General features: G+C 41.3%; 1 protein-coding gene across 1 annotated transcript in view; it reads right to left on the bottom strand.

Moving 5' to 3' along the window:
• The window catches only part of SEMA5A (semaphorin 5A), a 650,839-nt gene that overhangs the window by 393,120 nt on the left and 241,563 nt on the right, over positions 1 to 16,156 (bottom strand). The window contains exon 4 of the mRNA XM_054018095.1: positions 11,205 to 11,250. Coding sequence (XP_053874070.1) covers positions 11,205 to 11,250 — 46 coding nt within the window. The remainder of the gene's footprint in view (positions 1 to 11,204; positions 11,251 to 16,156) is intronic.

Raw genomic sequence — 16,156 nt, 5'->3', positions numbered from 1 at the left:
TTAGGAGGAGGGGTAGTCAGGGGACAAGGAGCGGGGGGGAGGGTTGGGAGTTCTGGGGGGGGCTGTCAGGGGGTGGGGAGTGGTTGGATGGGGCATGGGAGTCCCAGGGGTCTGTCTGGGGGTGGGGGTGTGGATAAGGGTTGGGGCAGTCAAGGGACAGGTAGGGGGTAGGGTTCTAGGTGGCCAGTTAGGATGGGGGGGAGGGTCTCAGGAGGGGGGCAGTCAGGGGACAGGAGGCAGGGAGACTTAGGTAGGGGGTGAAGTCTTGGGGGGGCAGTTAGGGGCAGGGGTCCCAGGAGGGGGCAGTCAGGGGACAAGGAGTGGGGGGGAGGGTTGGGGGTTCTGAGGGGGGCGGGAAGTGGGTGGGGCAGGGGCGGGGCTAGGGCAGGACAGGGGCGGGGCTCCTCCCGTCCTCTTTTTTGCTTGCTGAAATATGGTAACCCTACTTTGTTGCAGACGCAGTGAAAATAAGCTATTTGTTATTTTTTTTTTAAATAAGTCTGCTGGGTAATTGGAGAAGAGCAGCGCTATTGCCAAGACTTTTTTTTTTTTTAATTAATGCCTGCTTATCATTGCAGCTATACCACAGCCACACCAGTATCACACAACCCAGTGAAGATGTAAGTATTAGTGCTACGTTTTTAAAAAAAAAAAGAAAAAAAGATACAGGCAGTTTGAAAATTGGCTTCAGACACATTTATTTATATTGTATGCAATAGTATGCAGCTGGATGACCCTTACTTACACAAGTGTAAATCAAACATAAATCCAGTGAAGTCAATTGAGTTACACCTCTGTAAAACCAATCAGGCCTTTTTTGTGTGTATACTGTACTGATTTTACTTTTTTCTAAGTTTGTCACCAAACTAAACCTTGTATGTCCAGGTGACTTTGACATCCACTTTATCTTGGACCTTAAGTACAAGTACTTTACATTAAAAAAAAAGAAGAAGAAGAAAAACTAAACTTTACTGTAGGTGAAGTGAAAAATTTCAGTACCTATATTACCTTCTGCATTACCAAAACAAGCATGGAAAATTTATGTAAACCAACAGCAAATACAACCTGACCATGTGAGACAGGAATAAAAAAAGCTAAACTTTTCTTAGATAAATGGATGTGTCCAGACTCATCTGTTTAGAAATGTACTTGTGTTTATATTTCAGTACCGGCACAAATCTATGACAGATCGAGTGAATAAATGACAAATGATGCCCTGCTTTCTTTTTCTTCCTACCTCCCTCACAAAATGCTGACACCTACAGATAAACCAAGGTAGCAGCAGAGAACGAGAAACATTGTACTCTTAAAGAATGACATTCTCTATAAGAATTTTTCTATTTGTCAACTATTTCAAGCTATACGGGCATAAATGTACATGTACAAGCTATACAGGCAAAAATGAAGACTCCGATCCTGAAGACATTAATTTCAATGGAATTTCTGCCTGGGTTAATACTGTGTAAAAACTTCAGGACTACACCCCAAAAATATTAAAATTCAGTAAACTTCACTATTTAATCTAAATTGTAGGCATTAATTACTATTTTATTATCAATCCATTCAAAAATGAACTTTTCCTATGCTCTAAGAGCTTCTGCCAAGCTTTAAAAATACAGTCAGTCGAAACAAAACCTAGCAGCAGTCCACTACAATAACAGTCAGCCTCTAAAGCAGTTCCCCTCCCACACAACATCCCTTCCCACAGACAACGGCCCAGTCTGGCTTCTGCCTCTCGAAATGCCAGTATCATCAATCCAAGCATTCTAAAATCTTGATTTAGTCCTCCAAAATCACAACATTGTTTTTAACCCAATGAGGTTTTAAAAAAAATGAATACTTTTTATTTGCCTTGCATCTTTTCCGACTTTAGGATACATTGGGGTCATGTTTCAAAACCATCATGAGGGTTAAAACCTTACTTTTTAAAAAATGAACACTGAGCTATTGAGGACACATAACTCTAGGAGGTGTGACCTTAATAAACATATCATGACACTCATGATAAAATAGTGAGAACTGGCAACCTGAATAGACAGGCCTTGTGGTCAGCAAATCTGGGCTATTTCAGATTCGGGGGGTGGATTCCAAAACTGAGGGTCGTTCAATGATAACACCCTGCCATAAGGCCAATACCAAATGGATGAGACAGGCAGTTTCTCAGGTAGGTAGATCTCAAGCCATTTAGGGCTTTATAGGTCAGATATATTTAAGTACATCTACATGTCACAAACATCGTAAAATTTTGCAAGCCATTTACTGTATTCCACTTTCAACAGATCCAACAGAAATGTTGATAAAGGCTACAAATGTTTGTGTCCTCTGTTCAGTCTCACAACTAGATAAAAGAGAACATCTTTATGACTTTTGCAAACGAACACAGAGCAATTTGATGGCAAACACCCACAGATCTGTGAGTTCAACAGAAGCACCCATATTCATTTATTTTTAAAATGAACTCTCTTGAAAAATATAGTTATATAGTCAAGACATTCCTTACTAGCATCCCCTCTTGACTTCTAACAGCTATTATTACTTGCACAGTTATGTGCATTTAGAACTTTTCAAAAATATGTGAAAAATACCCAGTAGACTAACTTAGTGCTGTCTAGATGGACAACTATATATACAGTCAGTATATACACACAGTAGATAGATAGATATGATATCCAGTATCAGAGGGGTAGCCGTGTTAGTCTGAATCTGTAAAAAGCAACAGAGGGTCCTGTGGCACCTTTGAGACTAACAGAAGTACTGGGAGCATAAGCTTTCGTGGGTCAGAACCTCACTTCTTCAGATGCAAGTCCCAGTACTTCTGTTAGTCTCAAAGGTGCCACAGGACCCTCTGATGATATCCAGTAGATTTCTTTGCTAAAAGTTTTTACCTTTAAGGACAAAATTCCATTAGGGTTAAAAAAATTGTTTTTAAAGGGGTACAGTATAGTAACCTTTATAATAATGAAGCCTATAAACTTCATGTCCTATTCTGAGGAGTGAAATACCCATCCTACAACTAGTGCTTTGTAAGGCTTTTTTTCCTAATCCATAATCACCATACATTCGTTGTTCCAAGAGTCAGCTTTGATCTTATTTTACTTATATGCTTCCCTGGCAGGAGATTAAAGAGCTTTCAGCCTTTTTAACTCATCTTTATCCCCGTCACAAAGATAACTGCTGAGACATGTCAAATGCTGATTCACTATAGACATTTTCATAGTAAAGTTGCTAACCCAAACAATAGGACTTTCCTCTAAAGGACAGAGCACAGAACCATGACATTGGATGGAAGTTTCATTGTGCCAGCAATGAGTGATGACAACTTACTAGAAAACACTCTATCTTATGTTTAGATACACATCTTGTCTCTTGTAATCTAACTATCACTTTTACAAGATGCTAGGGCTCTCTACTCTAATGGAAGTGCTATCTTTTTGATAAATGTTAACCTGCTTTTCAGTTCCTCTGTGGAGATTTACACTTCAAATGGAGTTTTTAATAAGGGATAATAAATAGAATGCACCCTGTATAAAGATTTCCTGAGTAAGTCTCTCTAATCAATACAGAATATTTCTTTTTAAACCAATAAATGTGAATGTATCCTTTGCAAAGTTATTAGGCAATTGCATGAAACGGGGGTGTATTTATTTTACTGTATTAATGATTTTGAAAATACCGTAATTGTTACTACAAAATGGCACTTTGTAATGATAAAATTTCTATTTTATAAGTTTGAAGACAAATTTAAAACCAAGAATTCCAACTATTATCTTGCTGTTGCTAAATGGCTATTATGCATTTTTTTAAACTTAGGCCAGGTCTACACTACAAACTTACATTGGTATAACTACATTGCTCAGGGGTGTGAAAAATCCACAACTCCTGTCGATGTAGCTACTGCCTCTCACAGAGGTGGATTAACTATCCCAATGGAAGAAGCTCTCCCATCAGCCTAGTAGCATCTTCACTGAAGTGCCATTGCAGGTTTTAAATGTACATCTGCCTTTAGTCGGAAACTCTGGACATTCGGGATAACAATGTGTGGTCCTACCTAAGGGCCCAGTCCTGCAAAGCAAAGCACATGCGTAGTCCCACTGAAGCTTTTGGGAGTACTCAGGCACATGCACAGTTATTCATATGCATTAGCCTTAAGGATCAAGATCTAAATCTCAGCACTCTCTACTCTTTATCAGATTCTTAGATAAACACTTCCAACTAGTAGGTCAAAATAAATTGACAAGTTAGTTTAGGCTGAAAAACAAACAAAAACTTTTAGCCAATTCTCACAAAATAAACAAAGCTACAACAATCTGTTCGGAAACTGGTGAAACAGGTGGTGAATTGGAATATTCATCTCTGTTCTGATTCCTGTAGTATCTCTTGTGAGTGAGGAAGATTCAGCTATTTTCCTCTTCCCTCAGAAAAGAGACAACATACAGACAGATCTTGAGCAATTTTCCAAAATAATGGAACAACAGATCTCTGGGCTGGATTGTCTCCATCCCCTTTGTGTTCTTTGTGTGCTACACTGCAGACTTCCTACTGATAGATATTACTGTACATATCCTCTTCCAGATGTGAAAATGTAGATTATTAGCTGTAAACCAGATTCATATTTTTACAAAGGCTGGTTCTTGTAAAGTAACCAAAGTGATCAACGCGGGAAGGAAAATTAGATTGAAGTTTTTATGTCATTATTATGACAACAACAACTGTGTGAAAGCAAAAATGTAAAATTGACAGGTTAGGAGAAAATTTCTTCTGTCATTATGTAAAGTTTCAAAATGTTCAGTCACTTACAGTTTCATTCTTTGATTTTGATTTTTGTGGGCTCCCCCTGCCTGCCACCATAAGAGCACTTTAACCTGTACACATTTGATTATGTGAAAGTCTCAGGTTTCTTTCTTTTTTTATATATATATTAAGATTCTAGCTCTCATGATTGTGGAGAGAAGCTTGAAAATATGAACCATAAAAGCCTGAAATTAAAAAAAAAACAAACAAACAAAATATATTATTTTTAAGACAGATAATTTCATTTTTTAACTCTTGGGCTTTACAATAATGTGATTTCGAAGTGCAAACATAAAGTAGCCCAGATATGCTTGAAACTGGGTCCAGAATCACTTGAAAAGCTTATGAACATCAGGCACACATGATGTAAGTTTTGTGTTCATAACATAAGTTGGCAAGTTTCATGTTATTCTAATTATCAAAGGGGTAGCCGTGTTAGTCTGGATCTGTAAAAGCAGCAAAGAGTCCTGTGGCACCTTATAGACTAACAGACGTATTGGAGCATGAGCTTTCGTGGGTGAATACATGCATCCGAAGAAGTGGGTATTCACCCACGAAAGCTCATGCTCCAATACGTCTGTTAGTCTATAAGGTGCCACAGGACTCTTTGATGTTATTCTAATCAGTTTCACTGAGAACAGTTTAGATTTCTCTTATTACTAAAGTTTTCTGATAAGACTTCGAGAGATCCTTCTATCGCTTAACATTTCCAAACCAATACAGTTACTCCTCACTTAACATTGTAGTTATGTTCCCGAAAAATGCGACTTTAAGCAAAACGATGTTAAGTGAATCCAATTTCCCCATAAGAATTAATGTAAATGGGAGGTGTTAGTTTCCAGGGAATTTTTTTTTACCAGACAAAAAACTATATATTATATACACACAGTATATGTTTTAAACAAACAATTTAATACTGTTCACAGCTTTGATGATTGTGAAGCTTGGTTGAGGTGGTGAAGTCAAAGGGTGGAAGAGGGAAGGACATTTCCCAGGGAATGCCTTGCTGCTAAATGATGAACTAGCACTCGGCTGAGTCCTCAAGGGTTAACACATTGTTGTTAATATAGCCTCTCACACAAGGCAGCACGAACACGAGGGAGGGGAGACAGCATAGCAGACTGAGACAGACACACACCTTGTGTGTGGGAGAGAGAGAGAGATGCACACTGCCCCTTTAAGTAAGCTGACCCACTCTTAAGTGCATTGTCTTTTTAAGTGGATCAGGAAGTTGAGACAGCAGCTGCTGCCCCAAGCTCTCTCCATCCGTGTCCCCTCCCTGCTCTATATGGAGAAGCGGTAAGCGGGGTGCAGAAGCAGGGGGGAGGGGGACACCCTGACATTAGTCTCCCCCTGCACAGCAAGCAGGAGTCTCTGGGAGCAGCTCCAAGGCAGAGGGCAGGAGCAGCACATGGCAGTGGGGGGAGGGATAGCTGAACTGCCTGGCAATTGATAGCCTGCTGGGCAGCTGCAGCACAGGGAACTTGGGGGAGCGGGGAGCTCATAGGGGGGCTGCCGGTCCACCCTGGCTACAAGCCCCCACCAGCTAGCTACAACGGGCTGCTCTTCCTACAAGCAGTGGACAAAGCAGGCGGCTGCCAAACGACGTTAGAAGGGAGCATTGCACAACTTTAAACGACCATGTTCCCTAACTGATCAGCAATGTAACAACGAAATAAAGTTAACCGGGACGACTTTAAGTGAGGAGTTACTGTATATGGCATCAGTAGATAACATTGTTTTCATACATAAATATTAAGGTGACCAGATCTCCCAGTTCACTGGTATTTTCACAATTTCAATTTTAAGAGACACTCCTTGGGTTCTGGCTAGTTATATGGAAACCAGGACTTTAGCAACCCCATGACTGATCTTGAACTGCTGCTACAGGGAATATCTCAATGAACAGGAGCATCTACAGGCCTTTAAGAGCAGATCTTTGGGATAGAGATTGTCCTGATGGTTTTTTTATGTCAGTAATGAGCCCGGAAGGACCAGGTGATGGGGATATTAACAGAGGGAAAGAAGAGAACAAAAAGGGAAAGAAAATAAGAGAACTAATACGGAGTAAATGCAAGCTATTGTGGTGGATTTTAAGAGTAAAAGAAAAAAGCTGGAAATAGAAAAGGTATGCTGAGAGAGAGGAAGAAGTGAAGGAGGTGATGATGGGAGAAAATGGCCACATGTTCTGTTTCTTTGTTTGGAAATATGGTCACTCTAAAAAGACATGGAAGGCGAGTGGAGGAAGCAGTGTCAAAGGCTGCAGAAATGGTGACCTAGAAAGCACTAGGAAAAGTTTTGGACTTTAGATAAAAGACCACATCAACACAGAATTTCAAAGGACTGTGGGACTGAAGGGCTTCTGCTCAGCCCTATAAATCAGGAACTTCATATAACATAAACACAGATTTCTGTGCTGGTCTTCTTTGTTCTGTTTTCCCCACAACAGTAGTTAAAAAAATATTCAGTGGAAATTGAGATAGTCATATAATCTATAGATCTCGGACACATTAGAGACAGCTATAACTTGTTTGGAGCCATTATCTCTGTCAGTCGCAAATTGTGAACTTTAAACACGCTGACAAAACAAATAAGAGTCTTTGAGGCGAGATCAACACAGGTGATGTTCTGGTAGGCATCTGCTATAGTCCACCAGACCAGGAGGAGGAGGTAGATGAGGCTTTCTTCGGACAACTTACAGAAATTTCCAGATCACAGGCCCTGATTCCCATAGGGAACTTCAATCATCCTGACATCTGCTGGGAGAGCAATACAGAAGTGCACAGACAATACAGGAAGTTCTTAAACAGTGTTGGGGGAAACTTCCTGGTGCAAGTGCTGGAGGAATGAATGGGGGACCGTGCTCCTTTTGACCTGCTGCTCACAAACAGGGAAGAATTGGTTGGGAAAGTAGAAGTGGGTGGCAACCTGGGCAACAGTAATCAGAAGGTGGTTGAATTCAGGATCCTGACAAAAGGAAGAAAGGAGAGCAGCAGAATACGGACCCTGGACTTCACAAAAGCAGACTTTGACTCCCTCAGGGAGCTGATGGGGAGGATCCCCTGGGAGGCTAATATGAGGGGGGAAAGGAGTCCAGGAGAGCTGGCTGTATTTTGAAGAAGCCTTATTGAAGGCGCAGGAACAAACCATCCCAATGTGCAGAAAGAACAGCAAATATGGCAGGCAACCAGCTTGGCTTAACAGAGAAATCTTCGGGGAGCTTAAACACAAAAAAGAAGCTTACAAGAAGTGGAAACTTGGACAGATGACTAGGGAGGAGTATAAAAATAGTGCTTGAGCGTGCAGGGGTGTAATCAGGAAGGCCAAAGCACATTTGGAGTTGCATCTAGCAAGGGATGTAAAGGGTAACAAGAAGGGTTTCTACAAGTATATTAGCAACAAGAAGAAGGTCATAGAAAAGTGTGGGACCTTTACTGAATGGGGGAGGCAACCTAGTGACAGATGATGTGGAAAAAGCTTAAGTACTCAATGCTTTTTTGCCTCAATCTTCACAGACAAGGTCAGCTTCCAGACTGTTGCACTGGGCAGCACAGTATGGGGAGGAGGTGAGCAGCCCTCAATGTTGAAAGAACGGGTTAAGCACTATTTAGAAATGTCCACGTGGCCGGATGTAATGCATCCGAGGGTTCTGAGAGAGTTGACTGATGTGATTGCAGAGCCATTGGCCATTATCTTTGAAAATTCGTGGCGATCGGGGGAGGTCCCAGACGATTGAAAAAGACATATATAGTGCCCATCTTTTAAAAAGGGAAGGAGGAGAATCTCGGGAACTACAGATCGGTCAGCCTCACCTCAGTCCCTGGAAAAATCATGGAGCAGATTCTCAAGGAATCCATTTTGAAGCACTTGGAGGAGAGGAGGGTGATCAGGAAAAGTCAACATGGCTTCACCAAGGGCAAGTCATACCTGACCAACTTGATTGCCTTCTATGATGAGGTAACTGGCTCTGTGGATATGGGAAAAGTGATGGACGTGATATACCTTGAATTTAGCAAAGCTTTTGATATGGTGTCCCACAGTATTCTTGCCAGCAAATTAAAAAGTATGGATTAGATTAATGGACTATAAGGTGGATAGAAAGCTGGCTAGATCGTCGTTCTCAACGAGTAGTCATCGACGACTCGATGTCTAGTTGGCAGCCAGTATCAAGCGGAGTGTCCCAAGGGTCGGTCCTGCCTGGGGCCGGTTTTGTTCAACATCTTCATTAATGATTTCGATGATGGGATGATTTGCACCCTCAGCAAGTTTGCAGAGGACACTAAGCTAGGGTGAGAGGTACATATACTGGAGGGTAGGGATAGGGTCCAGAGTGACCTAGACAAATTGGAGGATTGGGCCAAAAGAAATCAGATGAGGTTCAACAAGGACAAGTGCAGAGTCCTGGGGGACCTTCTGCAGCAGTTCTGGAGAAAAGGACCTGGGGAGTACAGTGGACAAGAAGCTGGATATGAGTCAACAGTGTGCCCTTGTTGCCAAGAAGGCTAATGGCATATTGGGCTGCATTATTAGGACCACTGCCAGCAGATTGAGGGAAGTGATTATTCCCTTCTATTCAGCATTGGTGATGCACCCCCCCACTACAGAAAAGATGTGGACAAATTGAAGAAAGTCCAGCGGAGGGCAACGAAAAATGATTAGGGGGCTGGGGCACATGACTTATGAGGAGAGGCTGAGGGAACTGGGATTATTTAGTCTGCAGAAGAGAGGAGTGAGGGAGGATTTGATAGCAGCCTTCAACTACCTGAAGGAGGGTTCCAAAGAGGATGGAGCTAGGCTGTTCTCAGTGATGGCAGATGACAGAACAAGGAGCAATGGTCTCAAGTTGCAGTGGAGAAGGTCTAGGTTGGATATTAGGAAAAAAGTTTTCACTAGGAGGGTGGTGAAGCATTAGAATGGGTTACCTAGGGAGGTGGTAGAATCTCCATCCTTAGAGGTTTTTAAGGCCTGGCTTGACAAAACCCTGGCTGGGATGATTTAGTTGGGTTGGTCCTGCTTTGAGCAGAGGTTTGGATTAGCAGTCCTGAGGTCTCTTCCAACTCTAATCTTCTATGATTCTATGAAATCTAATGACTGCTTCAGATCCATTTCAGTGCCTTGAGTCAAGAAGAATCTCCATATTGAAAAACAGAACAATATTTAAGGAAGTGAAATATAAATTGAAAATCCTTAGGTGAAAGTAGTTAACCTGGATTCAGAGTAGATAATATTAAAACTCTGATAATGCAGTTGATATCCGACCTTAAGAACAAGCAACACTACTTTGTGGGATGCTGTAATTGTGGCATCTCACTAGACTGCTTAATCTTTTGCCTCTACTACTGTGGGACCATAGGGCAAGGCATTTCTTGGCCTAATTTGTACATGTACAAAACCTTGGGGCTCCACAAATCACAAGGCCAGACTCACTCCAATTAATTGCTATTTTTTCATATTTAAAAATACAAGATTGTATTATGGAATAATAGCCAGGGATTTCAACTTAAAACTAGTTTATATTACAGTAACAAACAAAAATAACAAAGGTGTCAAAAACTACAAACTCCTATTTTGTATTTCCATACTGTAACACACAGCCAATTTAAATCAAATTCAGTAAAACAATTTTTAGAGCCAAGAACTCAAAAAGGATGAGAAATTCTTTTGCTTTTGGCAGTGTGCACATGGCAAGAATACTACAGTACTGCTGTAAAAAGAAAAGGGATTCAGAGGCCAGTGTGAATATAAGGCTGAGATACATGACAAATTCTGAATGTTGAAGCCTCTTATATCCTTACAAAGTTCAGGGGGAAAATTAATTAATCTGAGTTTTTTTCTAATCTTTTCTTGAAGATTGAAGACTTGGATTTCAAGCTCTAATAACTTTAAAAGGCAATTAGCTGTATTAAATAAGGCAAGCAGATTAGTTTGTATTTGTTTATCACAACCCTTGTTTTTCCCTTGCTGTTTGCAGTTCCTTAGCAAATGTGGGTACACTCCTTCATTTACAATTATAAAAAAAGGACAGATCCTTTTCAAACAAGGATAATGAATTCTTAAGAGAGTTTCACAACAAAACCATAGCAGGTTGCTCAATTGCAAGTCAGACCACTTCTGCAGTACAACAACCATTTCTCTCCCCATCCTCCATTTTGTAAGTATTAACTCTTACAAAAAATCACAGTAGATAGTGAGATAACAGCAAGACTGTATGGCCCAGGACAAAGGCTAATCTGGAATTAAAATGAGTAATGTGATTTACATTATGAGGGGCAACAAAGATGACAAAAATAGCCATTCAGTCTGCTGTAGCTATGAAGCATCTGAATATCTTGATTAACAGCTTTGAAACATCTATTTCATCACATCAAAACCAGGAACTAATTGAGACAAACAGAAAAATATATTGCACATACCTGGATTAGAGATAGATCTTCAAGATGTAACCTGAAGAGGTAGTTTCTAGGGTGAAGGAAAAAAGAAAGAAAATTCTTACTAGTCCTTTAAATAGCAATAAAGCAATAACTTACTACAAGTTATGTGGTTAGAACAGGGCCTGGAATTCACAGTTCTTGGTTTCTATTCTGAGCTCTGCCACTGACTCAGAGAGAGTCCTTAGGCTAAATATTAAGGGACATTTCAAAACTTACTTCTAATTTTGGGCCCCTATAGCCTGTTTTTCAAAACTGCTGAGTATTCACAAATCCAGGTGAATTGAAGTCCAAACAGACATCACATTTTTGAAGTCAGTGGAGTTGTGACCACTTACATCAGGACTGAAATTTTCACTTCAAAAAATATTTCCACTCTATGCTTTTAACCTACAGCAATGTTTACAATGAAAACAGTATAAACTCAGTCAACTTCTTATGAAATTAAACAAGAGAAAATATGTGTGCCTCAGGGCTACTGTTTTATTTTGTTTGCTGTGTTGCTAAAGCACTTCCCATTTATCTATTGTTTAGTAAAAGCTAAGGGCTTTACCTTGCCATGTGTTACTACCTAAAACTCCTACTGAATTTGATGGGAATTGGGAATGGAACAAGATAAAGACATGGCTGTAAGTCACTGTGCATGAAATCACTGGAAAATATGAGATAGAGTTCTAAAGCAGATGAATTTGTATGACTCAATACAAAGTTTGAAAATTTCCAGCATGTGCTGGTACAGAGACTATGTTTTCTAGCACAAATGAGACACAGGCAGTCCTTGGACTTATGGCACAATTGGTTCATAAAAATTGCGTAATAAGTCAAAACGTCGTAACGCAGAACTGCAATCCACTCCATTGCGTAAAGTCGTAACCAATTGTAAGTCGAATCAGGGTGTACATTCAGAAACGTTGTAAGTGCTGTTTATCATAAGTCGAACATCATAAAGTCAAGGACTGTCTGTATATCTATGCTGCCATCACTCCCCAGAACTATACTTGTTTAGTTAATATTGTTGTACCTTCACAAGTCAGTTCTATTACCCACACCCTAATTCTTAATTCTAGAACTCCTGCTTAGAAGGATGCAGAATTTAATAATTCCCCATCCCTGAATGAACCAAATAATGCTACACGCTACATGTATGTCTAAATCAGTAGTTCCCATCCCTTTGGGTGTGTATTCCCCTATTTGTGACAGGTCTGCACCAGGACTCTTCCATTTCCCATTACTGCATTTCCCTGGTTGTTGTTGTTGTTGTTTGCTGAATCTCTCTCCATCTCCCTCCTTTTTCATCTATTTTTGCTTTACATTTTCACCCACTATCTTCCACTTCTTTCCTCTCTTTCTCTACCTTTATGTGAAGTCCTAGTTCTCAGTCTCTTTGTTTTCTAGTGCAAAAGTTGGTACCAGGTGAAAAGTTTCTCCATGGAGTATTCTCCTAATAGAAACAAGTCTGCAGGCCCTTAGTTAAGGCTCTTCTCATGGCTGTTAAATGGCTAAAAGGCCAGATTTTCAAAAATGTATTTAGACACCTAAAGATATAGATAGACCCTAGTGGGATTTTAAAAAGTGCCTAAGCAGGTTAGGTGCCTAACTCCTATTGAAATCAATAGGAATTAGGTGCATAACCTACTTAGGTGCTTTTGAAAATTGTCATCATTGTCAGCTATCCCTCAATATGAGGATGATGTCTGACAGGAGAAATGTCACTGATGAGACTAAAAATGGCTGAGGAATTCAACCCAGTCTCTACAGGTTTTTCCACATATATGAGAGGTGGTTGTTTGGAGAGAGCATAACTGCTGGCTGGGATGCTGTACACTTTCCTTTCCTCCTCTGCCATTTCTCAGCTTCTTGAGCAAGGACATTATGTTCAAAACGGGCTGAAGCTTGATGTATGATGCAACGTCATTGAAGTCTATTGCCAGCCAGCTCTTCCCAGTTCATGACCTCCCTTCTTAAGATACTTTCATGGTGTCCTTGTAGCATTTCCTCTGTCCCCCACAAGTCCTCTTACCATGACTAAGTTGAGAAAAGAGGACTTGTTTCAGAAGCCAAGTATCAGGCATCCGAACACAATGACCAGCCCCGCAAAGTTGATGTTTTATAATCTTCGCCTCAACACTGGTGATATTAGCTGAAGAGAGAATGCTGGCATTGGTGCGACAGTCTTCCCATCTAATATGGAAAATCTTCCTGCGGCAGCATTGTTGGTACCACTCCAGATATGTAAGATGGCTTCAGTATGTCACCCATGTCTCGCACCCATACAGAAGAATGGGGATGACTACTGCATTATAGACCAGAATGTTATTTTACATCCGCAGATCTCTGTCAATGAAGACATGATGAAGCAACTTTCTGAAGGATGAGTTGGCACAATGGATCCTATGTTTGATCTCCACATCTAGATTGGCTGTCTGTGAGAGGTGGCTACCAAAGTTTTCCAGGAATTCACCACTGATGACAATTTGTGAGTGAAGGAAACTTGTGCTGGGGCAGGCTGGTGGAGCACCTTAATCTTGCCAATGTTGAGGGAAAGCCCCAGGCTATGATAGGCACCTGAGAAAAGTCTAGGGTGGATTGCAAGTCAGCCTTGGTGTGCATGAGGATAGCACAGTCATCAGCATACTGAAGGTCAGTAATAACAGTCCTGGTGACCTTAATTTTAGAATGAAAATGGCGAAGGTTGAAGAGCTGGCCATCCATGTGATACTCAATCCCTATTCCAGAAGAAGTCACGAATAAGAAACAAGATCATGGCAAGACAGATGGAAAAAAGGGTTGGGGCAATAACACAGCACTACTTAACACCAATACAGATGGTGAACTGGATGGTGGCAGTCATCCCATTATGAAGTAGCCTGAGAATGCAAATGAACTTCAATGAACAACCGAGCCTAGACAACAACTTCCATAAAACTTCACGATTGATGGAATCAAAGGCCTTAGTTAGGTCAATAAATGCCATAAACAATGGCTGGTGTTGTTCTCTACATTTCTCTTGGATCTGTTGAGAGACAAAAATCATGTCAGTGGATGTCTCAAGATGGTCTGAAACCACATTGGGATTCCGGAAGGACGTCTTCTGCAAGAGGGAGGAGACAGTTCAAAAGAATGCAAGAGAGTATCTTCTCAGCAATGGAGAGGAGGACAGTGCCTCAGTAATTCCCAAACATTGACTTGTCCGCTTTCTTTAAAATTATCACATTATCATTCTTTAGGTCAGGTGGTCGTCTCCTTGAACCGTTACCTTGTTGTGGTGGAGAGGCTTGTGTGTCCCAATGACCCTCAGAACTATGTTGTCCAGAGTCTTATACTCCTGGGAGGGCCACTCTTGGCAAACAGTTCTGAAGTAAGGTTCCAAATGAAGTGTGGTCCAAACTTCAAGACCCCAACTGGTTGTCTTGGACATCCTTGCCACCAAGTCCAGGGCTCCTCCCTGTCAAGTTTTGAGAGGCTGCTGCCAGCGCACCGCCTCCCCCAGGTTAAAAGATTTCACACATAGGCCTCTGCCAAAGGTGTTAACATCACTAACAAAGTCCTGCGGTAATGGATGAGTGGTGTGGGGGACAGAAGCAGTGATATCTGGGAGTCCCTAGTCACAAATCTGTATGCAGGCAGCAGCCATGTGTTGGTCGTCTTGCGTTTGGAATTTTGAGATCGAAGCGCAGCTGTGGCCGTGACTGAGCAGTCCTTTTCAGGATTACCTCTGCTCACCCTGAATGGGGGAGGGGGCTAGAAAAGATGCCCTAGACATAGGCTCTCTCACACACACCCCGGCTGGATGGCCATGTCCAGGGGGATCATTCTACCTAAAAGCAGAACATACAGAGCAAAGAAATGAAGTTTGCCAGTTGGAATGTTTGCACTCTCATGGGTTCCCCAAGCTGTAACTGTCCTGAAAGAAGTACTGCCATAACAGCTAGAGAATTTGCAAGATATTATATTAATATTGCTGCCCTAAATGAGACCAGTCAGGCAAGTGAAAGAAGATGGAGATGGCTATGCCTTCTTTTGGAAAGGAAAGTCTTCTGAAGAGAAGCGTATTTATGGTGTTAGTTTTGCCATCAAGCATAAGATTGCTAGCCAGCTTTTAGAACTCCCTATGGGTATTAACGAAAGTCTCATGACTTTTTTGTCTTAAGTTTGGTAACAACGAGTATGCCACGGTCATCAGCATGTATGCTCCCACACTTGATGGTGATGGAAGACAAAAAGGAGACATTTTACTGTGCTCCTGATGCAGTCCTGACTACCACAGAAAAGAAAGGCAAGGTTATCCCCATGGGTGACTTCAATGCAAGAGTTGGGTGACACACCGAACTCTGAAGGGGCACCACTGAAAAAGAAGGGGTGGGAAATGTCAACTCTAATGGCATTCTCCTCATCAGGAAATGTGTGGAGTATGATTTGCTTATCTCAAATGCCATCGTTAGACAGAGGGATAAATATAAGACCACTTGGAACCACCCACGTTCCGGACACAGGTATCTTGACTATGTCATCGTCAGAGCCTGTGATCATACTGATGTCCATATTATACAAGTTACGAGAGATACAGATGACTGCTGAACAGACCATCTTCTGGTCAGATCAATCATGAACATGCGGCTTGCACCACAACGCCGTAAACAATCAAAAGTAATGTGGAAGAGATTTAACATCAGGGCACTTCAAAAATCACACATGTCATGAGACCCTTCAGCAACGCATTATCGAGAGGCTCTCTGCCCTACCTGACAACAACAATGATATCCAAACACGCTGGGAGGAGTTCAAGATCATTATTCACAAGGCATATGCTGAAATCAATTGGATATTCGACTAACTACCATCAGGATCGGTTTGATGAGAACAACAAGGAAATCCTAGAACTTGTTTATCAGAAGAGAAGCGCATTTAGCGCTTGGCAAAATAAAGCCTCTAATCAG

Source organism: Malaclemys terrapin, chromosome 2 (genome assembly GCF_027887155.1).
Source record: "Malaclemys terrapin pileata isolate rMalTer1 chromosome 2, rMalTer1.hap1, whole genome shotgun sequence".
NCBI classification, from domain to species: domain Eukaryota; kingdom Metazoa; phylum Chordata; order Testudines; family Emydidae; genus Malaclemys; species Malaclemys terrapin.
The sequence above is the reverse complement of the archived record's forward strand: the minus strand, read 5'-3'. Positions and strand labels throughout refer to the sequence as shown.